General features: G+C 41.4%; 1 protein-coding gene across 2 annotated transcripts in view; it reads left to right on the top strand.

The window, feature by feature from the left end:
* Nucleotides 1-26,321, top strand: part of LOC124282747 — a 48,073-nt gene that overhangs the window by 6,442 nt on the left and 15,310 nt on the right. The window contains exons 5-12 of one of the 2 annotated variants that reach the window (XM_046718770.1): nt 3,486-3,553; nt 4,610-4,842; nt 7,959-8,009; nt 8,929-9,048; nt 12,097-12,264; nt 12,979-13,314; nt 14,198-14,530; nt 25,487-25,636. In XM_046718770.1, coding sequence (XP_046574726.1) covers nt 3,486-3,553; nt 4,610-4,842; nt 7,959-8,009; nt 8,929-9,048; nt 12,097-12,264; nt 12,979-13,314; nt 14,198-14,530; nt 25,487-25,636 — 1,459 coding nt within the window. The remainder of the gene's footprint in view (nt 1-3,485; nt 3,554-4,609; nt 4,843-7,958; nt 8,010-8,928; nt 9,049-12,096; nt 12,265-12,978; nt 13,315-14,197; nt 14,531-25,486; nt 25,637-26,321) is intronic. The other variant, XM_046718771.1, reaches the window with a different exon arrangement.

Raw genomic sequence — 26,321 nt, 5'->3', positions numbered from 1 at the left:
TACTGTCACACCTTTTTTTTTTTCTGTGTGTGTGTCGCATACTCTCTCTCTTTCCTTCTTTCTCTCTCTCTCTCTTTTTCTCTCTCTCTCTCTCTCTCTCTCTCTCTCTCTCTCTCTCTCTATATATATATATATATATATATATATATACGCGCAAAATGTCCAAAATAGTACAGGTGTTCAGTCATAAATATTACATAGATAAATATTACATAGATCTCCCTGAAGAGTAAAGAACGAAACATGTTGGAGAAAAAGGCATTCTGTTTTTATTTATCTATGTAATATATATATATGTGAGTGTGTGTGTGAGTGTGTGTGTGTGAGTGTGTGTGTGTGTGTGTGTGTGTGTGTGTGTGTGTGTGTGTGTGTGTGTGTGTGTGTGTGTGTGTGTGTGTGTGTGTGTGTGTGTGTGTGTGTGTAATTCTTATAAAAATAGGGCGCCTTTGGGTAATACAAGGAGATTCAAAGTTAAGGTACTTTGTCGTCATGTACCTCAACAGTCAAGTCCTACGATTTTTGTCACCATTGATTTCATTCGAAGAAGCAGTAAAATCTCTAATTTGCAAGTGAACATGAATGACAGTGACTGAGTGAGTCAGTGAGTCAGTGAGTTTAGTTTTACTTCCAGCTGCATGGCGGCGGAATATCACAGTGAAAATTGTTGAAAGCAGTCTGATGTCTGAAAGATGTCTGCCTTTGATAAAAATCTGTGATGACACTGTGGATTAATGAGTGGATCTTTTCATACACTGATTCATACACACGATCCTCGAGAACCAATTGTACAATATAATTACGAAAAATCACTTAGCAAAGCATTATAAGCTTAGTAATTTGGTTTACGTAGTATTGCTGATTTTGATTGCTTGTTATTTTTTAACAGTCCGTGGTCGGAAAACTGATTAAAAATAAATATTTTTTCATGTACAAGTCCTTTCTCAAATTCTTTTTAATATGTATAGACCTAATAAAAAGAGCGTGTTTTAAAACGAGTCAAATGGATTGCTTCTTTCATATTCGATCAAACTTCAAGTGGTATCTGATTTTCATTACTGAACAGACCAATGCTTGTCGTAAGAGGCGACTTACGGGATCGGTGGTCAGGGTCGCTGACTTAGTTAACGCAGGTCATAGTATCCCAAATATGTAGATCGATGCTCAAATGCTGATCACTGGATTGTCTGGTGCAGACTCGATTTTTTTACAGACCGCCGCCATATTGGTGGAATATTGTTGAGTGCGACACTAAACAACAAACAAACAAACAAATAAACAAACATTAGTGAACTAATAACGTATGATACATTTGGGATGAAACATTCTCAGTAAAGTACAGATTCTAAAAAGTACAGATTCTACAAAAAAATAAGAATGATGGATGAGTGGGTTAGACCTCTGACTTTGTGTTTGTTTCTCCATTCTATGACATCCTATACATGTAGATTTGACCCATTATCTGTCACAGCTTCGATTCACAAATATTCACATATATCCTTCTCACCTGCCACATACCTGAACTAAACTCCCGAGACTGGGATTTTTTGAATTCCAAACCACGCACGAAATTTGTCCTCGGGCTAGACAAAGGCGTCAAAGCCCCTTCCATATGCATAAGAAAGCTCTGCAGAATGCAAGTATGATTGTAAGACTATTGTTCCGACTATATTGTGAACCTGTTTACGAATCACTGTCAAACTGAGATGACACCAGGTGTTGGCGAAACAGTGAACATAACCTGCCACCCGAGATACTCGTCAAAAACACATGAAAAGGCAAGTCAAGTTTACAATTGAAAAAAAATGTGGTTCAAGTCAAAAATGGGAATTGTTGCGGACGTCATCTTGTAACTGACGCGTTAAACGCGGAAATGTCTGAACACCATAAAACTTTCTGAAAAAGGAAAACTACTGAAGCCTTGTAACGTTGATCAGAACATTTATTGTCAAGAATCACACGACGCTCCTTGAAATCCCCGCGTAAAGAACATTCTCCATCGTTAACTGGTGTCTCCGATTTTCATGTGGTCCATACATATTGCTTCCTTTCTGATGTCAAGAGTTGGCATTCCTTAACATTGGCGGATCCAGGGTAGGGTGGGGTGGGGTGGGGGTTACTTAAGACCATATTGAAGATTGTTTTTGCGTTGGTGGAGCTAATGGCAGGCTCAGAAAGTGAACACCCCCCTTTCAAAATTTCTCGATCCGCCCATGCTTAACACGGGTGTGTTATGTATATTATATGCTTGTTAAGCACTGACTTATATTATCATCTGTCATCACTGTAGAAGAGGGTCGGTCAAAAAGTACGTAGCCTAACTATATTCTCGATGTCCAATGTTTGAAAAGCTTCCATTTTAGTTTGTAGGAATCATTAGCAAAGTCGTAAAAACAATTTCACATATGTGGGTAATGTGATTAACGAGATATTAGTCGTCACAACACATTGGGGTATAATATTTCTAGAAAAAATGCAGAAAATGAAAAACGATCCGTCATTTAGTACCTCTTGGATAATGGTATGCCCTCAGATAATGTCATATAAAATATGTTAGTATAGTATTGGATGACTTCCCGTCATAATCAACATTCAAAGATTTGGATTGCTTGATTTATGTTTAGACAGGGCTGTTTTTTTAAGGACACACCCATTTTAGTCTTTCAAAAATGGTGTCCAGATATTCAAGCTGGCCCTGTTTACAATATACTGAGAGTTGACACTTGTGTGACCATTCAGTATTTACTTTGAACCTTTAGCATCATGTGTGAAAAGCCGGTTAGTGAAAACATTAGAATAAGTTATGTCCTTATGAATTCGTCATCTGAACGGGGGTGGGTAGTGTCTCCAAAACAAGCTGTTTCAGTAAACATGAAAGGGGAATCACTTTAACAAGCGATTGTACTTTCAAATTGCTTTTTTATGCACTTTAATATCTAAGTTTGATTCTAGAGGACGTCTACCTATCTCAAACACACAAAATGTTTCTTGCATATTTTGTTACCTGAAGTTTGTGGTGCATTTATTGCAGATTTTGCGCTTTTGGGGGGTACCAAGATAAAATTTCAAACAAAATGGGGATCGTAAGGCTGGAACGTAGCAAAACCAATTTGCTTGAGGTTGACAGATAATATGTAGAAAAATAAAACATAAAAACAGCTGCATTTGTATCATTTACTATGTCAGGCTCACTACTTTTTGACTGTCCCTCGTATCTGAAAGGAAGGTCACCTATATCAGTCTGTTTTGAAACCTTCAGCAACAACGTTTGAAATTCCACATACATTTACACTGTGTGTTTGCATGTTTGACCATTGGTATATTTAATAAAATAAATCAGTGATTATAACGAGGTTGGTCCAGTTGAAAATTAAAAAAGTTCAACAAAACTGGTGAAGATGGAGTTGAAGTCCTCCGTAAAATGTGTCGGGATTTTAGTGACGGAATTTGAAAAGATACTGTCTATTGTAACCATCTTGTTTTTTCAGCTCGACAAAATCTTCCTACTTTCCTCTCTGGAAGAAGCCTATTACGGAGCCAGAGTGCAGAGATTAAAGTGGGTGTTACAAGAAACAAACGAATCACAAAACAGTTGTAAATGTGAATGAATGCAATTTTGAGGCCAGATTAGAGTTCATAATCATTACATCAACATATTTATACCTAACACAATAAAACAAAATGAAACAAAAACAATCAGAAACCGAAAAAAACCCCATGCCAATCAAATATAGTCTTGAAAAAATATAATCAGATATTGTTGCTCTATTAAATAAACACGTAACATATTATGATAACAGTAATGACACACATTTGCTTTTCATGCGGAGATAAAGGATTTCCATAAAAATGTAGCAGCATATTTTATAGAACGGAATACGAGACATGTCACTTACGGCCATATGGTGCACATGACAACTGGCTGATTAGGGACCGTTCATAATTTATGGCTAGGGTTTTGATGATGATATAATCATGAACATTGTTGACAACTATTAAATATACACTTTATGTATAAGTAAGTGACCACTGTGTATGTACAAAATCAATGACCCCCTGCTTTTCACGTTTTAAGCATGAATTTTTTTCCATCAAAATTGTAGCGGCTACCTATTTTAGAACAAAATGGGTGATACACCACCACCCCATTTAAAATCATCATCACCCCCTAGCACATAAACTATGAACGGTCCCTTAGAGTCATTGCCCTCTGGTTCCAGAGGAGTGGACCAATCGCCATAGGCACAGTAACTCGCAGCGCTGGGTTGTGTCCATTTGGCACGCCAGGAACCTAAGATTGAGGATTCGAATTCCGATTACATTTCCGAGTTAGTTAGGTAAAATACCATGCTGTTGGGTTTGACTCACTCACTCACTCACTCACTCACTCACTCACTCACTCACTCACTCACTCACTCACTCACTCACTCACTCACTCCTCACTCACTCACTCCTCTCACTCACTCACTCCTCCTCACTCCTCACTCACTCACTCACTCACTCACTCACTCACTCACTCACTCACTCACTCACTCACTCACTCACTCACTCACTCACTCACTCACTCACTCACTCACTCACTCACTCACTCACTCACTCACTCTACTTTCAGTCCAGGGAGTATCCGGACTGACACAGATCTTCTCCTGCTGGACACAGGACTTGTAAAGGATGCTGAGATGATCCGGCGCACCATCACCGACTCAGCGAAGACAGTCACATACCGCGAGGTGCCGGCCGTTGCTATTGGGGATTTCATCGTGTGCGCAGACTGCATCACCGTGGACATGCACAACATCATTCTAGACGTGCTGCCACCAAAGCCTCGATATCCAAATACCAGAGGTGAGAACTGCTTGATCACGTTTCTCTAACGTTTAGATGCCTGTAGGGTTAAGCGACCGACCATTTACTCCAGGAGGAGTGAGTGAGTGAGTGAGTGTGTTGAGCTGAGTTTAACGCTGCTTTTAGCAATATTCCAGCAATATGACATATTGTACCCAACTGAGGAATCGATTTACAGGAATACTATATATAAAGACATTGCTATCAGCAGCAAGTTTTTACAAAAAATAAGAATTATTAACCAATATCCTGCATAAATTGTACTGCTGCTATGAAAACTAATACATGGACGATATATACTGAGGGAAACAAATAAGGGAACACCACTTCATGGCAGTGTTCCTTTATTTGTTTCTCTCAGTATAGTATTAGATGCCGATGTTGGAGATCAAATTCAAACATCGGCTAAAATCACCCCAGAGTGAGTGAGGCTGAAACCGCCTTTAGGAAGCGACACGTGTCATGTGTCAGTCGTCATGAACAGGCACGATTTTATAAAACTCTTTTTTAAAACTTATGCATAAATCAGTCAGGATATTTATCAATGTTATGAAAGCTTACAGTATGTGATCATCATGTTTTCTGTACACGGGCTGCGTATTTCGTTGTGTCCTGACCTGTGAAGATCCGGGTTAGAATGAACCTTCAGCAACCAATGCTTGTCGTAAGAGGCGACTAACGGGATCGGGTGGTCAGGCTCGCTGGCTTGGTTGACACATGTCATTCGTTCCCAATTGCGCAGATCGATGATCATGCTGTTGATCACTTGATTGTCTGGTCCAGACTCGATTATTTACAGACCGCCGCCATATAGCTGGAATAGTGCTGAGTGTGGCATAAAACTAAACTAACTCACTCACCCGTTGTGTCCTGCCTTTTAGGTTGGAGTCCCTATCCGCATCGAATATGCTGTTCAACACAATTATGTCCCTGAGTTTCAGAAACATCAGAAACAACGGGTAGTTCACAACCTCCAAAAAACTTTGGTGATGTACTCTGATCAAGCAAACTAAATCAATCATTATATTTTCGCCATATAATATTAACTATGACATACCAAGAAATACTTAGTCAAGACCTTTCATAGTCTCCACGAAAGATGCATACACTGGTGCTGCCATTTTATCACGCGTGTGAATGCACCAACCCAACACTTGATAATAACCCTGTACGCATGTATGCATATCGTCCCATGTTTAGGACGCACTTTTGCGGTGTTAAGAAAGTACGGTAAAAATATTTACTGGTAAAATGACACCCTATTGCTTTCATTGCTTGCCAAACGAAACAAGCTCACAAACCTTGATGAAAATCTAAGACCTTATGCATATGGGTTAATCCAAGTTCTGCAGCTGTGGTTTAAAATAAACCCGGGAAAAAACAACAGCATACTCTTTAAAACCTAATTTGAACAAATCTTAATCTGACTGAAAACAGTCGCCAAAAAACTGAAACCCGAGATACAATACACAATTATGATTGCGATTTCAATGCATCCCTTTTAATAAACATTTATCATTTTTTTTATTTTTCGCATAAATGTAATTCTGTAATTTCATTTACCAAAGACCTTACAGAATTACGTCAGAAAGAAATTTTGTCTTTGATACTAACCATTCCAATTGTCCTTCTGTGAAACGATCCGGGTAACGTCACAGCATATTTTTTACACAGGTTTAACACAATTCCTGCTTAGTCCGTTCCCTATTGGCAATGTCACGCGATACAGTAATTCCTCCAAACAGATGGTCTCCTGGCAATATTTGACCTACATTTGCGTGTTTGATGTGAAGCGAGGATTTCTTTCCGCGATCTATTTTGATTGATCTATTTCTATTAAAGGGAAAGATTTTTTACGAATTTCCTACTGCTTTGGTTGTCATAGAAGTGAACTGATTTGGGAAATGACAAGAAAGAAATGAACTAAAATACAGAACTAGGGCATGTAGCTCCTAGTAGAAACTAGGACAAAAGACAATACGTGAAACAGATTAGATCATGCAAAAGGAGATATATAAATAACTGCAACGCATACTTTCTACTGCAACAATGCTAAAAAATATGGACATGCCATCAGTATGGAATCCTGGAAGGGACATTGTCGCGTTATCGACCCTTCAAAAACAAGCAGGTGTCAAATTTAGGAAAGTGCGACATTTGTTGCATTGTTACAGTGTCGCATTGTCGCATTAAAAAATATTGTTTTATTCAACCAAAGGACGATTATGCGACAATGTCCCTTTTGGGATTCCATACCCAGGTGACGTGTGCAATCGTAAGCACGAGTATTATACAACTTGGTCAATCTCTGGGGTCTCTAAGGGGGTGGGGTGGGTGGGGTAGGGGATGGGGGGTGTAGGGTTGTGTCGTGGGGTAGCCTAGTGGTTAAAGCGGTATCTCGTCACGTTGAAGACCCGGGTTCGATTCCCCGTACAATGTTTGAAGCCCATTTCTGCTGTCCCCCGCCGTGATATTGCTGGAATATTGCTGAAAGCGGCGTAAAAATAAATCCACTCACTCACTGGGTCTCTAGGCTATTTATACAATGCCCTGTTCGTCCCGTACAGTGGATTATACATATCCTGGAATGAATTCCAGGACTCTTCGATCCAAGAACCAGCTCCTGTTTACAGTCCCCAGAGGACCCGCTTAGATTCATTAGCAAGCGATCTTTCCGACATGCAGCTCCGTGTCTGTGGAATTCTCAACCTGTCAGCATTAAACTTTCTGATTCTCTGACAACTGTTAAATCTAGCTTGAAAATCCGCCATGAATATTTTGTATATCATCCTAGGATTTTATTGTTGGATATGCACAGGCGCATTATAAATATCCATTGATTTGTTTATTATTATCATTTATTAATTACTTTGTTCATAATTTCATGTATAGTGAGAACGTTTGGCTTTGACGTCGATGTGAACAGTATTGTATTTCTTCCATGATAAAGGTAGCCATTGACAGATGCCTAAGGGCTTGAAGACCGAAAGTAATGCGTGACCCAATGCGTCACATTAGAATTCCCTTTCTGCACGCCATACCTTTGGTACAAATACCATAGGGCATGTAGCGAGTGTTCATCAGGTTTTATTTATTTTCTGTGTTTTTTTTCACAGTGCCGACAACAGGATCCAACATTTCTGCCGCAAACACTACACCTGAAAAACGTAATGTTTTGTTTATTTCCCTTTTAAATATTCCCCAACCAAATGTTTTCAAGTGATTTCATTCTCTTCTACAAGACTTGAAAGCGATCCATGTGCGTGTGGGGGCGGTGGGGTAGCCTAGTGGTTAAAGCGTCCCGTCCAAGACCCGGGCTCGATTCCCCACATGGGTAAAATGTGTGGAGCCCATTTATGGTGTCCCCCGCCGTGATATTGCTGGAATATTGCTAAAAGCGGCGTAAAACCTTATTCACTCACTCACACGTGCGTGTGTTTTGGCACATTACAAAGTAAAACCGAGTTCATCAAACGTTGACGAAGACGTCTTTGTATGTGACGGTTGGCGGCATTTCAGTCATTGAGGTCGTAAAACATTGGACCGCATCTGTCAACCATTGGCCAAAATGATTGCAAGACCCAAGATTGGAACCAGGATGTCTGTAGATTGCACCTTGAGGAACAGATTCCGGCAGCTGAAGCACAAGCCCTTGTGTCTTTGCGAGATGTAAAGATTAAAAAGTTTTTGAGACCCCCCGACTCGAAATACTTCACAGTATAATACCTCATGATGGTTAACGCGTCGGCTCGTCACGCTGACGACCCGGGTTCGAGTCCCCACATAGGGGCAATGTGTGAGGCCCATTTATGGTGTCCCCGCCGTGATATTGCTGGAATATTGCTAGGGACGGCGTAAATCCCAACTCACTCACTCACTCTAATGTCGGAGTGGCTCATGGAACACTCTCCGAGAAATTTGGTTTTGAAATTACTTGTGTCACATATGGGTATCTCTTTTTTGGAGAGGATATTTTAAGCATTCTGTTTAATCAGCTTTCGTCGTATATTCGGTTTGTCATTTAAAGAAATAACGTTTACACTGTTACAAATCTGGATCTGTTAATTATCTTTCGCTCGTCAACAGCTAAAATTCCCACCACTTCGTCGACGGCCCGCACTACACAGGGTGCGACTGTTACAACAAAACAATCAGGCATCACACCAACAACGGTGACAACACCAACTCCAACGGATCGCATGACATGTGAGTACACAGTAGGATAACTTAGCTTGTTTTTCACTTCCGAAATTATCCCCAGTGTGTCTCAGAAATATACAGGATATTGTCACGTAGTATTATTCGGAAGCATATTGTCGTTTGACTTTGTGAAGATCCGGGTGAACTGGTCTTTATTGTTTTTAGTCCCATGTGACAGTGGTAGCAACCCATGCTTGTCTCACCCGTGAAGATCCGGGTTAGAACTGGTCTTCAGCAACCCATGCTTGTCTCCCCGTGAAGATCCGGGTTAGAACTGGTCTTCAGCAACCCATGCTTGTCTCCCCGTGAAGATCCGGGTTAGAACTGGTCTTCAGCAACCCATGCTTGTCTCCCCGTGAAGATCCGGGTTAGAACTGGTCTTCAGCAACCCATGCTTGTCTCCCCGTGAAGATCCGGGTTAGAACTGGTGTTCAGCAACCCATGCTTGTCTCCCCGTGAAGATCCGGGTTAGAACTGGTGTTCAGCAACCCATGCTTGTCTCCCCGTGAAGAGCCGGGTTAGAACTGGTGTTCAGCAACCCATGCTTGTCTCCCCGTGAAGATCCGGGTTAGAACTGGTCTTCAGCAACCCATGCTTGTCTCCCCGTGAAGATCCGTTAGAAGAAACTCATGTTTGTCCGGAAGTTAGAACTGGTCTTCAGCAACCCATGCTTGTCTCCCCGTGAAGATCCGGGTTAGAACTGGTCTTCAGCAACCCATGCTTGTCTCCCCGTGAAGATCCGGGTTAGAACTGGTCTTCAGCAACCCATGCTTGTCTCCCCGTGAAGATCCGGGTTAGAACTGGTCTTCAGCAACCCATGCTTGTCTCCCCGTGAAGATCCGGGTTAGAACTGGTCTTCAGCAAACTCATGTTTGTCTCCCCGTGAAGATCCGGCTTAGAATATGTCTAGAATATGCATTTATGTGTCACAGCAGTGTGGGTATGCGACAGTGCAAAGAGCATGTCACGGTACGTGAACGTCCTGTGGGGGTACGTAACTCCCAAGACATTCAAAGTTAAAGAATTTAAGCTTACCAGATTTTTAGACGTGGTATATTTGTGATTATCTTGCCTCACACATAAATGTCGTTTTCTGATTGGCTGAGCGCTCTTCTATTATTTTCAATGTACCCCGCTTACAAGCGAGTAACATTTTCTGTGTACCCCGCTGGGTATGCCGAACTCATTTGGTACTTCGTAGTAGTAATTCTTTATCTAGAATAACATTGAATCACGTTTGATGTACGGAAATTACCGATGTTTTGTGAATGCAAATCGATGGAAGGGGATAACTCTAAGTTTGTTTTCTTGTCGTCGAAACCCGTGCTTCAAACAGTTAAAAATTACCATTGAGGTGTTCGGCAAGATAAATACGTTGTTCAGGGTTCAGGGAACATAAACAAACGTCGAGGGTACATCAACCCATGTCCCCCTCGAGACCAGTGAACAACTTAGATTGTAAATGATGGCTAAATTTGACTACAATCGCTAGCGACTGAAGGGATGTTGTAAATCCAGCTAGGGCCCTGACAGGTATAGCAAAAGTACTGTAAGTCCCCATCAACCTTCAGTTCCTGGGGATATCCAGTCCGTTTTTATATTGTATTATCCTCAATAGTTGTTTAATTTTAAAGTTACATGCTAGTTTTAATTGTTTTCTGTGATTATCTAGTTATTTTACTGTCCTGTTTTTTATAATTAACTGTATTTATCATGAATGTATAACGTTTTAGTCACGATATATATAGCTGAAATATTGCCGATGTGACTATAGATCCTCACTCACTCACTCGAACGTGACAGTGGTAGAAGTATGTGAGAGTAATTTAAATATGAGACGGTTCTGTCTGTACCTGAGAGCTATTTTTATGTAAAACTTGTGTTAGTTCCTACCAATGGTTTTAATGTGTGATTGGTTAGTGCAAGACGTAAATTGATACTGACTTCATATACATTTGTCTCTAATTGAAGAGTTGGAAGAAATACTGCCATTTGCGAGTTTGAGTATAGATCGAGTGGTCTATCCTTGAGTGTATCTAATGTTTAGTTTGATCGCTTCGTCCCCTCATCGGCCATTTGGTCATAGCTTTAGGATCTGAACAAATTAATTCTAATTTACTCTATGTAGACCGCCGTTTCCTGTGTCGATCCTCTTCCTCGTCATACCGAAATACAAACCCGATTGTGTCGAACGCGTCGGGACCAAGGGAACAGTTCGACTTATCAGAGTGTTCGACACATCCGTCAGCATAGAAATAATGATAATCTAAGGAAATTGGCAGGGACCGAGAGATGAGTTCGACACAACCGAGAATTCGTCTCAACCGAGTTCGAGACATTGGGGTTCGAAACATTGTACGTTAAAAGATGGTACTTGTTGTTGCCCTGCCCTGCAGTTATAAAGGACTGGTCGGACTGGTGTGTCAGAGGGGTAGCCATGTAACGTCATGGTCTCTCAGTGGGCAGTGAAAAGGAACCCATATGGTTCTGGATTATGCTGGCTGGCAATAGAAAATATGCACGTATGTGTGATGGCGGCTAAAAGTGAGACAGGAAAATCAATGATCCACACCGTGCCACATACACACAGCGCACACACACACACACACACACACGCACTCACACACACACACGTACGCACGCACGCGTACAAACACGCGTACGATCGCACGCATGCGCACACATGCACGCATTCACACATGCTTACGTTCGTATGCATGCTCACGCACGCACGGACACACAGATGACGATTTTTATATTATATTATGATGCCACGTTTAGAGTCTTATACCGTTGTCAAGCGAGACGTTTATAAGCTGTGTGAATTATAAGTACCCTACCTTTCTGACCGCACGTGAGCTTCTGAAATGCCAATCAAACAGATAATGAACGCGGTATTCAACTCCATCGTCAGATCGTCGTAATGGTGCTTTGATGTTGACGGTGACAGCATTATACCCCTTGAACTCCTGCCTCGTTGTCAACGACGTTTAGATATGTTGCGTTGCACAGTGAGCCCTGGGACCATGACGTCATTCCATTGTCTCGTTCCAGCACCACTAACAAGTCACGACATTTCATCAACGACCAACGAAGAGGCGTCTTCACCATCGACCATCACCATGAATGAAGCTTCAAACATGTCAACAACGTCTGTGTCTACGTTACCATCAGCAGCAATGACAGCAACCACAAGTGTTACGACAACGACAAAGACACCAAGTACGTCTTCATTCAGAACATTCATTAATGAAGTGTATACTACACCACTATTGATAAGGATATATTTACCTTTGCATGAAACACACACCTGGTTCTGATAATATGTCAAGTGTATGTCTAAATATAATGAGTGAGTGAGTTTAGTTTTACGCCGCACTCAGCAATATTCCAGCTATAGGGCGGCGGTCTGTAAATAATCAAGTCTGGACCAGACAATCCAGTGATGAACAGCATGGACATCGATCTGCGCAAAGGGGAATCGATGACATGTGTCAACCTAAATAGAATGAAACATCTCCCTATGAAATGTTGAATAGTATAAAATAGTTATAAATGCACATCCAGAAAACGCTCAAGAACATGTATGTATAATTACGGATAATAATATGAGATGATACACATGTAGTTTATACACTGTCCCAGCTGCACAGCGACTGCTTGAGCATAGTTATGTCCCTTTGTTGCGTGAGGATCCGATATCGTATATCTTACGTTCCTCCTCCTTAGGTCTGATATTTCATTTGTACCATTCCCTACCAAAAGAGGCAAAAATTTAGATTCCATGTCAATTTTGGCCTACTCTAGATCAGTGGATATAAAGTTTTAACCCCATCCTCCTAAATAAATAAATCTAAAAATTAATAAAAAAAAAACTCAAAAAAAAAAAATCATACAAATAAAAAAGAATAAATATAGTTCCTCTCCTGTTTTCAGCTATCCATATGAGCAGCACGGCGACCTCTATCGGTACTGATGCCGCAAAACTGACATGCGCAGTGAAATTTGTCGACGTTTGGAACTACCTCCTCGTTGTACACGATACTCCCACCGAGGTGGTCCCAATTATCACCCTTAATCCGAATGGGAGTTATTCAATGGCTAAGGAGGACATCAAATCCAATTTGATTGTCACGGTCGACGCCAGAGACGAGAGTGTAATTTTGACCTTGACATTCAAAAACGTCTCGTGTAGTGACGAGGGGAATTACGCCTGCACATTGTTCACTTCCGAGGATATGTACACTGCGCATGGGCTGTTGGAGATCGTAAGTAAGTAGAAGGCGTACGTAAGAGAGTGAGGCATCTGTTTAAAAGGAAATCAATTCTTCCAATCTTCTTGAAGGTCCAATTTTAAAGCCAGGGCACTCTTGCACAAAGCGGTCTTAGAACTACGATGATCGTAACTACCACACTCTAATATTGACTTAAGGGAGTCGTAGCGCAAAGTTCGCTTTGTGCAAGTTGGTCCAGATCGAGATGCTGCAATTACTTGGTTTGGTGACGTAAGGTAAAGTGAAACGAAATTTAACGTTCAGCGTTGAGTAAGTGGGAAGGTGTATTGGTGGATGGATGTGAGTGAGTGAGTGAGTGAGTGTGCGTGCGTGCGTGCGTGCGTGCGTGCGCGCGTGCGTGAGTGAGTGAGTGGATTGGTCGGTGGTTGTGTGCTTGGGTGAGTGAGTCTTCGGGTAGATTCATTGGATGGTTTCTGTGTGGTCGGGCGAGTAAGTGTGCGGGTGGATTGGTGGGTGTCTGAGTATCTGGGTGAGTGAGTGAGTGAGAGGTGGGTTGTTTGAGCGAGTAAATGAGCAAGGGAGGGAGCGAAAAATAGTGTTGAATTTACTTAATTGATTCTGTAAACTGTCATAGCTTGTCCCCCCACCTATATTTTATTCAGATGATACCTGGTAGGTACAATACCCTACCGTAACCATACAACAACTACCTCCTGTTTACAAGAATGGGTGGGGTAGCCTAGTAGCTAAAGCATCCGCTGGTCACGCTGAAGACGGGTTCGATTCTCCACATGGGTACAACGTATGAAACCCATTTCCTGTGACCCCGTCGTGATATTGCTGAAATATTGCGAAAAATGGCGTTAAACCAAACTCACTCACACCTGTTTACCGACTGAAATTGTATTTTCTCTTGACAGACATCCCCACGCAGCCTCGTCTTAGTCTTCCAGTTGAGCTGATTTCAAACCGTAAAATCAAGGAACCAATTAGTTGCGTTGGCAACGTTGGTTACCCAGAAGGCTTTCTGTTTCTGCAAATGAAGTCCAAATCTTCACCTCATTTCACTACACTTCCGGCCCACGTGACCTACGACCGCCGGGAATGTCACGTGACAGCGACAGCCCAGCTGACAGGTTTCTCCCCAACGTTGGAAGCCAATGGAACTATCATTCGTTGTGCGATAGAAAACAGTCGTCTGCTGTCCCGTGACGATGACGTGTCCACTGCTGCCGTCATGGCGGTACTGCCAGGTAATAAATGTCAAACCATATTTAACCTTTGTCCATCGTCCATTGTCCAGTTCAATCTTCGATATCGGTCTGAACCTAGATTAGACTAAGGGTAGAAATAGCCTCCCAGAGAACGGTCACGTTGTCTGGACGTTGTGGCAATGTTACGTTAATGCAACCTGATTCTGCTGATGTCCAGTAACGTTGTGGAAACGTTGTATGTTACATCGTGGGTAACGTCGTGTTCAACGTTGAAAAAAATCATGAAAAATATATATCTGCTTGATACATTGTTCATTGATGACTAAAGTGAAAAAACTCACATCCTCAACATCGTAACCCAAGCTTGTCGTAAGAAGCGATCAGGCTCGCTGACTTGGTTGACACATGTCATCGGTTCCCAATTGCGTAGATCGATGCTCATGCTGTTGATCACTGGATTGTCTTGTCCAGACTCGATTATTTTCAGACCGCCGCCATATAGCTGGAATATTGCTGAGTGCGGCGTAAAACTAAACTCACTCACTCATCATCGTCGCCATTGTATCCATTATCATCTTTCGCCTCCTATGTTGATGAGGGGCAGGGATGGCCCAGCCGCGTGAAGTACCACGATTCACAGACATCTATTATTGATGGTTTCTGTCCCATATTCGCCGTGATTGTGTATCTAGTTTTATCAGTGTTCCATAAACCTACTTGAGGCTGTCATCAAATCGGGAGGACAAGCTTAGACTACTGTAGAACTATATATGTCCGTCTATATGTCGGTCTATGTCCCACTTCGTCACGATATGGCTGAAATATTGCCGATGTGACGTTAAATAGTAACTCACTCACTCACTATGTCCCACTGGTTACGAACCGAGTTAGAACCGGTTTTCAGTAACGCACGCACGTCGTAAAATGCCACAAACGGGATCGGGATGTCGGGCTCGCTGACTTATTTGACACGTCATCGTATTCAATGCTCATGATGTCAATCACTGGATTGTCTAGTCAAGACCATTATTTACAGACCGCCGTCATATAGCTGGCATGTTGCCGAGTGCGGCGTTAAACAACAAACAAATAAATCCGGTGATTGACACACGATCTTTCGTCATGAGAGACACAAATCGTTGGCGCAAAACTCCCATAGCACGTTATAAACAAATACGCGCCTGTGAAATCAATATCTGGCTAGACCTTCAATGTAGATCCTTGTCGCTATACACGAGGTAATGATGAAGAGAGACGCTGTAATCCGCCTGTCTCATTCCATCGACTGAGTCAACGGGCATGTGTATTTTAGCAATTGAATCCTTTCCGAGGTGTTTGTTCGTATATTCTCTCTATGTGAATGTTTGTAGAAGAGAATGATACAGAAAATGACCTCTGTTATCAATGATTTTCGAGTGTCCTTTTCATAAAAGTTTCACAGTCAGGTTGCCCTTGACGCCAAATGGAATCAGTTTCCGTGGGTTGTCAAGACAGGTTGTCCTCATGCAGTGACGTTTTATATTAACTGGTGTAAGCGTTCGGAAAGGCATCCTCGAGTGTGTTTACAGGTTAACGCTCAAGGGCGATATGAACTTCCAACGTTCGAGACCTCACCGACTGAAAGCTTTGGAATATCGACAGGGATGGGCGCCAAGTGGCTTACACAATGTAGGCTGCGGATTTTTCAGAGGTGCTAACCCTTTTCAGCTCCAAATAGTAACTTTCCTGGGTAAAATAGTATTTTAGGAAGACTAATAGTAACACATTTCACGATGGACATGTTTTAAAAAGTAAGATCATGCCGTTTAGCATATATGGGGGTAGGTGAGTAAAACTGTAGCAGTGAGTTAAACACGTCGTGAAGATCTGGGTTAGAAAAGATCTTCAGCAACCCATGCTTGTCGTAAGAGGCGTCGGATGGTCTTGGTTGATTAATATCATCGTATCCCAGTTGTGTAGATTGATGCTCATGCTGTTGATCACTGGATTGTCTGGTCCGCTGCCATATAGCTGGATGCGGCGTAAAACTAAACGCACTCACTCTAAAAAATAATATCAAATAATTGCATGCAAAAAAATTCAGAATTCTCAACGAAAATATTATCCTGTGTTTGGTTGAAATAACTTCCACAGCTGTGTGTCATCTGCATAGAAGTGGTCAAGATTAAGGTTTGCTGCAACAGAGCCAAGTGGAACAGTGTAGAGGGTGAAGAGGATCGGACCAAGCACGGATCCTTGAGGGACTCCGCACTCAAGCCTAGATGCGGTTGACACATACTCACCAACAGCAACGGTTTGAGTCCTGTCCTGTAGATAGATGCCAGCCAGGATAAAACTGAATCCAAGTTCTGTATCAAGGATTTTGAGGAGTCTCTGGTGATCAGTCGTGTCAAAGGCACTGCTTAGGCCAAGTAATGTGAGGTGAGGTGAAATTGGGTTTAAAATCGTGCTTGAGAATATTTCGCTCATATGACGACGTGCATGCGTGTGTATGTGTATGTGCGGCTGCTTGTACTAGCCCAGACTGAAGCTGGTTTTATAGTGCTAGCCCACTGAGATACCATGCCGCAGTGAAGCATGAATACCCCACTCAGACACATTATACTGCCTCCGAGCCGACCAGTCCTTGTTGTACCCATTAATGCCGAGCGCCAGGCAGGGACCAACAAGTACCATATTTTAACGTCTTTTGGTATGACGCGGTCGGGGATCGAACCAGCGACCTTCCGCTCTAACCACTACACCACGGAGGCGGTCGCCAAGTAATGTGAGCAGGGCCACTTGTCCTGTGTCAATACCACATCGTAGGTCATTCGGGATCTTCAGCAGGGCCGTCTCTGTGCTGTGGTGTGCTCTGCAGGCTGATAGGAACACCTCATAGAGGTTATGCCAGGAAAGGTGGCCCATGAGACGACTGGAGACTGCACGTTCAATGAGTTTGGATATAAATGCTAAGTTTGAAACAGGCCTGTAGTTTTTGGATCCTCCTAATCAAGGCTTGATTTCTTCAGATGTGGCCTAACTAGAGCTGACTTGAGTACACTTGGGACATAACCAGATGAGGTAGAAGAGTTAATAATCAGCACTAATGTTGGTAAATATCAGTGAAACTATCAATATGAATAAGAGGCGTGCCATCAAACATTTTTGGAGGAATATCAGCTTCATCCACAGCCGCAGAAGACGAAATCTTGTCATGAATGTTCTTGGATCTTTTTGTAGAAATAATCCGAAAATGTTCATTGTCATCAGATGTCGGAAGTGTCGATTCAAAGTGTTTACTCAAGATACTGAACAAAAGTTTGAACAGCAACTTTGGACTTGACTCGGCTTCAATCTTAGAATTGAGATGTTGATTTGTCTGATGACCGTTCTTGAGTGATTTTTGGCTGAAATATACATTTGGAGATGAATCTCCAGGAAAGATTGGTTTCCATCTGCGTTCTGCCTTCCTCTTGTCTTTTTCGCTTGTCGAACTTCAGGTGTGAAGTCCCAAGCAGATGTTTTAGTCACTGGTATGACTCTGTCCTTCACTGGTACATGTTTGTCTATATAGCAGCTCAGATAGAACTCTATTGTATAGCAGAACGAGACTCTCAGCATCAGATGGTGGCTCAAGTATAAGGTCTGAGTTTAGCAAATTGTCTTTAAAAGTATCCATATCCAGGGAGCGCATGTTCCTACAGCGAGTAATCTTCACATTTGGACTGGGTATTGAGAGGTCCAAGCTCACAAATATATGGAAATGGTCAGAGAGCTGTAGATCCTATACAGATACACAACTGACACCCGCGTCTGAAGCACGGGTAACTATCCAGTCCAGAGTGTGTCCACCTCTGTGGCTTGCCTCTGACACGAGTTGTACACAGTTGTGGACTTCAAGAAGATTAAGTATTCGTTTAGTGCCATGGTTATCCTTGTTGTCAAAATGGAAATTGAAGTCGCGTACGATGATAAGAGCTACTTCGTCAACTTATCCAGTCTGTGCCGAGACGGTGCCGAGCAGTAATTGCTGCCAATGATGGCCATACAAAGAACTGACTTTGACGCCATCTTGTGGACTCAAGAGAACAGAAACACAACAGTAAAGGCTTTGTCTATAGACGTTTGAATTTTCACCTTTTTACCATTGGGATTACATGAAATAATAGCTCTTAAACTTATGCAAGAAATTCTTCTAAAAAATGGCTTGTGCGTTTCTTTTTTTGAAGAGTATATTTCTGGATCGCAGTTTCATGTAAAGACCTTCTATAGTTGATAAACAGGGTAAAAAGTATATTACTTTTTCATATTGTACTAGTTCTATACAAAATATATGCCTTGTGAAGAAATGGGGTTTTTATTCATCATTATAACTTTTAGAGCTAAAAATGACTCTTTAATGTAAATTTAAGACTAAAATCAAACTAAAAAGATCTGGTGACTTACAGCATTTGAGAAATATATTCCGTAACCAAATATGCATGGTATTTGATATTAAAACCATTGTTTTGTTCCGAGTTTTTGCAACTTTTTCAGTTCCCGGTTAAATTTTGGCGGCCATCTTGGATTTTGAGCTAAAAATAGCTTTCGCATCAATATTCAGATTGGAACCAAACATTTTTTTAAACTCCTTTAACATATAAACACAAAATAAGAATATATGATTTGCTTAATTATGCATCAAAAAGGGTGGTGGGGTAGCCTAGTGGTTAAAGCACGCCGAATTCCCATACAGCTCCTTTCTGACTAATATTGCTAAGGATGAAACTAACCCTAACAAAAGTACTAGAATCTGTACTTTACTGAGAATCTGTACATAACATATGTCACATCAATTATTTTATCCATTAACTCCAAAAGTCTTTGGTTTTGCTGTTATTAATATAGAGTATTAGGACAACTAGGAATGGTCCATGCTAGTCTCATGTGACTTGTCAACTCCACTGTTCAACACATAGGAGTCAACTAACGGGATCGGGTGGTCAGGCTCGCTGAAGTGGTTAACACATGTCATCGTATTCTAGTTGCGTAGATCGAAGCTGATCATGTTGATCACTGGATTGTCTGATCCAGACTCGATTATTTAGAGCCCGCCATCATATAGCTGGAATATTGCTGAGTGCGGCGTAAAACAACAAACGAACCAAATCTCTCAAATGGGGTATAACCATGAATAACGAGCCAGCCCAATATTGGACTTGGCGCCCCTGTGTAATCTGTTATAAAGACTCCGGAACCATTCGATATTTTACTATGGTGTTGGGCTGGATTGTACTACTCAGGCGTCCAGTTATCCAACATACTCTATTCATCTTGCATACAAACTCGGATACCGGAACTACCAAAAGTAAACATTACCAGACTCGCTATGTGCAGTACAAGACAATCATCGGAACCGACTCAAGCTGTAGGCCAAATAAGGTCAATAATATTCTATATGAATATACAAATTTGGGGATCAAGGGAGACGGGGGAGCTTGGTTGGGTCCCCTCTCACAAAGACATTCTTGGACATGAAAAAGCAGGCACACTAGCAAAAATAGCCCAGCCAAAGGGGAGGTAAGTCTGTGCCCTTCAGCAAACTCGCGGTAAATACCAAACTAAAAGCATCACATGACATGACCAATGGGGCGCGCGTAAGATCAGCAGATGGTTACACAACATGCAACTTCAAATCCACAGCCGTAATCATGTTTAAAAGAATGAAAGTTGAAGTTTTGGAAGTTATGAGGGGCTATCAAAATGAGCCTGAAATACTTCTGATATGTGTATGATAAAAATAACTGTATGATATTCCCACAACCGTAATATTTACATGTACATGTCGCTTGTTTCCGGTCACGTGACATCTATTCACATGTGCACTGCGTTCGAAATAGCTGCTGGCCCGCTAGCCAAATGCTAGCCCATTGTGAATCGGGCCAGTAATATATACTCATGCCAATAATGGTTGTTACCCCTCCCCACCCCAACACCACACACACTCCACACCCCCACCCCCTCTCCAATTAAAAAAACTGAAGGGGGTGACAACCATTATTGGCATGAGTATATATTGTTAAAGCTATCCCGACTGGCTAGCTGAAAATCTCAGATAATTTGTTCTTTATTAATACACATGAATATGATGAAGTCAATCATTAAGGTGTCAAAGTCCGTCCACAATAGTCACGTGATAGTTATTATCTCTTGTCACGCGAAGATCTCTATATAAACAATGTTAATAGCGTTGCGCAACAGAGGGTAGGAACCATTACAATACAAAGGTAATGGTTTAAAAGGAGCGACAGTAACTTACCATCTTCAATTACCAAACATCACACCAATTCTGACCGATGTGCATTTTGATATTGATATTTCGCAAGGCGAGTGAAGTATGATGTGGGCAGCAACATGTTTACTTTTCTAGCCCTCCTGGCAGTGACTTTTCAAAATGAATTCATACACTGCATGTGCCCCTATGGAAACGGCATATGTCATGATACCCATGACGGATACGAATTTATTTACAGCCGTCATGTAGCTGGAATATCACAGTCTACGGCGTTAAACAACAAACAAACAAAAACGAAGCACACAGCTAAACAGCCTTATCAGAGGATAACTAATTATGGCATAATTACTATGGGCTTGGCAGTATCACGCTGAGGATAGGCTTATGTCTATGCACGCTCATTCATCGAACGAGTAATACGTCATGCGATTGGCCCTGTCCCACAGATCCGTCGAAGATCCATGCTATACCTAAAGTCTGTTTGCAGTGAAAACGTACCGATGAATTTCACTTTAAACAAAACGTAAATCAAATAAAGTGAAATTAGAAGTACGAATCCTCATGATTTTACCTTGCCAATTGAACATTTAAATCTCAGAATTTTATTCAACTTAGGATAAAAGTTGTTTAACAAACGATCATAGTTTCAAATCGCTATTATTGGTTTGTATTACAAGGGTGTATGCACATTAAATGAAACACCGAGAAGAAGTAGGGTTGGTCTAAGTTAACGCTCATCACGTACTGCGCGTGCATTTGTATCACTGTTCCAATTACTGCGTTTACTCCCTTGTAATACAAACCAATAACAGCGATTTGAATCTATGATCGTCTGTTAAACAACTTTTATCCTAAGTTGAATAAAATTCTGAAATTTATATGTTTAATTGGCAAGGTAAAATTATGAGGATTCGCAATCTTAATTTCACTTTATTTGATTTACTTTTTTGTTTAAAGTGAAATTCATCGGTACGTTTTCACTGCAAACAGACTATAAGTCAAATGACCTTAACCCTCAATACTTAGTAAGTATCACTGCAACTATTTAGTAATTGGGCTGATGATTTTGTTGTTATTGTTCATCTCCTTCTACTTATCATTATCGTCAGTTATACGCCATGTCGTAAACACGAGATTATTGATAATATGTCCTCAGTAATCCCTCGTTAAATCTCCGTGGTCCAATTATATGAATTATCATACACGCCATACAGGGATGCCGCTTCATCAGCAGGTTGAGCATCTTCCCATCTCGAGGGGCGGTGGGGTAGCCAAGTGGTTAATGTGTTCGCTCGTCACGCCTAATACCTGGTTCGATTTCCCATGGATACAATGTGTCTAGCCAATTTCTGGTGTCATCCGCCGTGATACTGCTGTAATATTTAAAAAAAAAACGGCTTAAAACTAAACTCACTCACTTCCCATCTCGTCGATCTTCAGAACAGGAACATAGTGGTTAAAGCGTTTGCTCGTCAGGCCGAAGTCCCGGGTTTGATTCCCACGATGGATGCAATGCCCATATCTGTTATATCACGAGCATTGCTAAAACGCGGCGTAAAACACGACTCACGTATCCAATATTCAATAGACCATGCTGTCATATGAATGTTTTTCTCTTTGAAGCGAACTGTTTGCAATTAAGATTTAACGGAATGTGTAAACCACTGAACTTCAATGTAACTGTTACATATATGAGTCTATGTAATAAATTCTGTTGGCACCACCATCGCAACCACCAGCAACAGCTACTTTCATTTGGCTTCAGTGTCAGAACTATGGCGTGATGTAACAAGAGCCATGGGAAAAACATACACCAGTTATAAGTTTAACCGGAGCTCAGACATACTGAAGCCTTTAGGTCCATTCGTTTCTTTTCATTTGTTTTTCTTGAAATTTCAAGTTCGCGTCTTGCAATTACAAGGTACGTAAACATATTCAAAAGTAGGTAATTATTTTGAAATTTCAAGTTAGTGTCTTGAAATTTGTACGTAGCATCTTGAAATTTGAAGATTCCTTTCAGTATCTTAAAATTTCAAGAACGGAATGGCCCCAAAAGCCTACCACACTTCCACACAAGTCAGACATATACTGAAGAAAGGAGTGAGTGAGTGAATTTAGTTTTACGCCGCTTTTAGCAATATTCCAGCAATATCACGGCGGGGTCACCAGAAATGGGCCTCACACATTGTACCCATGTGTGGAATCGAACCCGGGTCTTCAGCGTGACGAGCGAACGCGGTAACCACTATGCTACCCCACCGCCCCTGAAGAAAGGAAGAACACATAGGCATGACAGCAAGTGTTCTGTCCTGGATTACCATGGAGTGATGCAGAAATAATCCATCAGTTACAAGTGTTTTAGTTTATTTTCATGAGTATCTTGTATTTTAGCATGTATTTGATATTATTTCAGCCAACCAAACACTTATCCACAGGAAGCGCTCGTACAATCTCAAACGTCGCTGTCATCAACTGTGACTCCTTTGTTTGCACCAGATCCAATTAAAGTCACATCGTTTTAGTTTTTTTTGTATACGATACCGCATTGCGTTGGGATCTCTGGCACTTAAACCCCGATGGAACTCAGCCTAATTACAAGGATTGTGTAACCGATCAGTTATCGTAATTTTCATATTTTTGACCACTTTCGAAAAATGTTCGAATTGTTAAAGCAATATTCACAAAGATGAAAAACATTCTTCAATGGGACTCTACTGATGCAAGAAGTTTCCACAATAACATAACTGGGTTGCTATACTTGTTTTTTTGAGATACAGAAATCTGATACAGATATTTCGTACCGAGATATTTAGAGGCCTTCATAGTGTTCTGCCTGACAGGACCCCGTGAAGGTCCGGGTTAGAATATTGGTCTTCAGTAACCCATGCTTGTCGTAAGAGGCGACTAACGGGATCGGGTGGTCAGGCTTGCTGACTTGGTTGACACATGTCATCGGTTCCCAATTTGCGCAGATCGATGCTCATGCTGTTGATCACTGGATTGTCTGGTCCAGACTCGATTATTTACAGACCGCCGCCATATAGCTGGAATATTGCTGAGTGCTGCTTAAAACTATACTCACTCACTCACTGCCTGACAGGAAAGTTTACCAGGCGCGATCTCCTTCGGGGATGTCGTCAGAGATGTATTGGAGCTTAAGATCAGTAAAATATTGAAGAAGGCAAAAGGTGATGACGAAATGAAGAAAACTCACGATGTGACAACGAGAACGATGAAGAAGAAATGACGATAAGGATCTGGGAATCAATAAAACATCATTACCTGATACATCTATAAACACTGTTAATTATCTTAACCAGTTATAAATAGCTAATGAGGGATTTCCTTGTCCGTCGATGCACGTGTGCTCAAAGCGTGTTGTGCATGTGACGAATGAACGTGATGGAGGATTTGTCGTCGTCTTAAGCGCATCCTTCTTATACCAGGATGAACAGGCAGAGAACAGTTCTGCCTTGTCATACAATATACAGAGATATGAGAACGCCCGTGTCGTACGAACACTTGACACGTTTATGGATGACGACTTATTTTTATTCTTTACAACGTTTCAGAGTTAATTCTTGCTCCTTCATCAGGAGATTTCTTCATCAGGATGAAGGAGCAAGAATTAGCTCTGAGTGAGTGAGTGAGTTTAGTTTTACGCCGCATTCAGCAATAGTCCAGCTTTATGGGGGCGGTCTGTAAATAATCGAGTCTGGACCAGACAATCCAGTGATCAACAGCATGAGCATCGATCTGCGCAATTGGGAACGGATAATTAGCTCTGAAGCGTCGTATAGAGAATAAAAGGAAGTTGTTATCCACAAACGTGTAGTGTATTCATATGATACAGTTATTCATGTTCTTCCAATTTCTAAATACCAGTATGTTTGGCATGAGGAAGGGCAAGTGGATGGTCCAGCATCTAAAGCGTTTGCTCTTCGCGCTTAAGATCAGGATTCAGTACAAACAATCTATACTATCAACTAAAAATGGGTCAGTTATCCAGTCTTTGAATCCACAGTTCAATTGATCAACTAATCGCCAGGTCATTCGTACCAGTTATGCCGTTCAATAGTTCACTCACTCACTCACTCACTCACTGAGGCAATTGTGCAATCTCTTAACTAATCATTAAACCAAAAGTTTATTCACTCTACTCACCATTTTATATCACCCAATCAATCGTTCAATCAATCATTCAACCGATCGTTCAATCAATCACTTAACATATCGTTCAATCAATCATTCAACCGATCGTTCAATCAATCACTTAACGTCCCGTTCAATCAATCATTCAACCGATCGTTCAATCAATCACTTAACGTCCCGTTCAATCAATCATTCAACCGATCGTTCAATCAATCACTTAACGTATCGTTCAATCAATCATTCAACCGATCGTTCAGTCAATCACTTAACGTCCCGTTCAATCAATCATTCAATGATCGTTCAGTCAATCACTTAACGTCCAGTTCAATCAATCATTCAACCGATCGTTCTGTCAATCACTTAACGTCCCGTTCAATCAATCATTCAACCGATCGTTCAATCAATCAATTAACGTATAATTCAATCAATCATTCAATGATCGTTCAGTCAATCACTTAACGTCCCGTTCAATCAATCATTCAACCGATCGTTGAGTCAATCACTTAACATCCGTTCAATCAATCGCTTAACGTATCGATCAATCAATCATTCAACCGACATCAGACAACAACTGCTTCTCTTTCCAGACAATATCTGTGGTCAGACGGTCAACGGCAGCATTCGCCACCCGTACTCCTGCAGCAAGTCCATCGTCTGCACCAACTCTGTCCCCTCCGTTGGACAATGTCCAGGCGAACTCTGCTTTGATCCAAGTAGTGGGGAATGTGGCCAAGTGGGTAAGCTGATAATACCACACGCGAGTACGCGTTAAGGTGGTTCCTCTCCTTGTGTGCAGGGAGATGTCCATGTTTGTTGTTGTCCAATTCCCAACATTCCAGATATAGGACGACGGAGAGTGTGGCGACCCGGTGATTGATAATATGAAGGACGACACATGGCGTCGGTATGGCAACAAACAGTCGACCTCACCGAGGATGACCCACTTCGTCGCATCTAACCACTTGCTTTTGAGGGAGATGTGATATATATGTGCACTTATTGCTTTTACCTGTAAAGCAAAAAACCCCAACAGTATGCAGCGCTTCTTAGTTTTCCTCTTAACACTTCGGATAATATCCCAAATTGGCGCAAATGCAATGTAATTCTAGAGATTTCCACATTCAGCACTGGAGATTCAAATACCCTTCTCTTATCAGATAGAAACAATTGGCTACTACTACTACTACTATATAACTACTTCTACAAACATCACTACTACTACTGCAACTACTACTACTACTACTACCACTACTACTACTATTACCACTACTATAACTACTACTACAAACACCATTACTACTACTACTACTACAACAACTACTACTACTACTATCAACACCACCACAACAAACACCACCACCACACAATCACCACTACTACATGCAACTACTACTACTACATCAGACACGAGTTGTATTTAGT

This window comes from Haliotis rubra, unplaced genomic scaffold (genome assembly GCF_003918875.1).
Source record: "Haliotis rubra isolate DU_JTF1 unplaced genomic scaffold, ASM391887v1 Scf302, whole genome shotgun sequence".
Taxonomy (NCBI): Eukaryota; Metazoa; Mollusca; class Gastropoda; order Lepetellida; family Haliotidae; genus Haliotis; species Haliotis rubra.
This window is presented reverse-complemented; position numbering and strand designations above follow the sequence as displayed.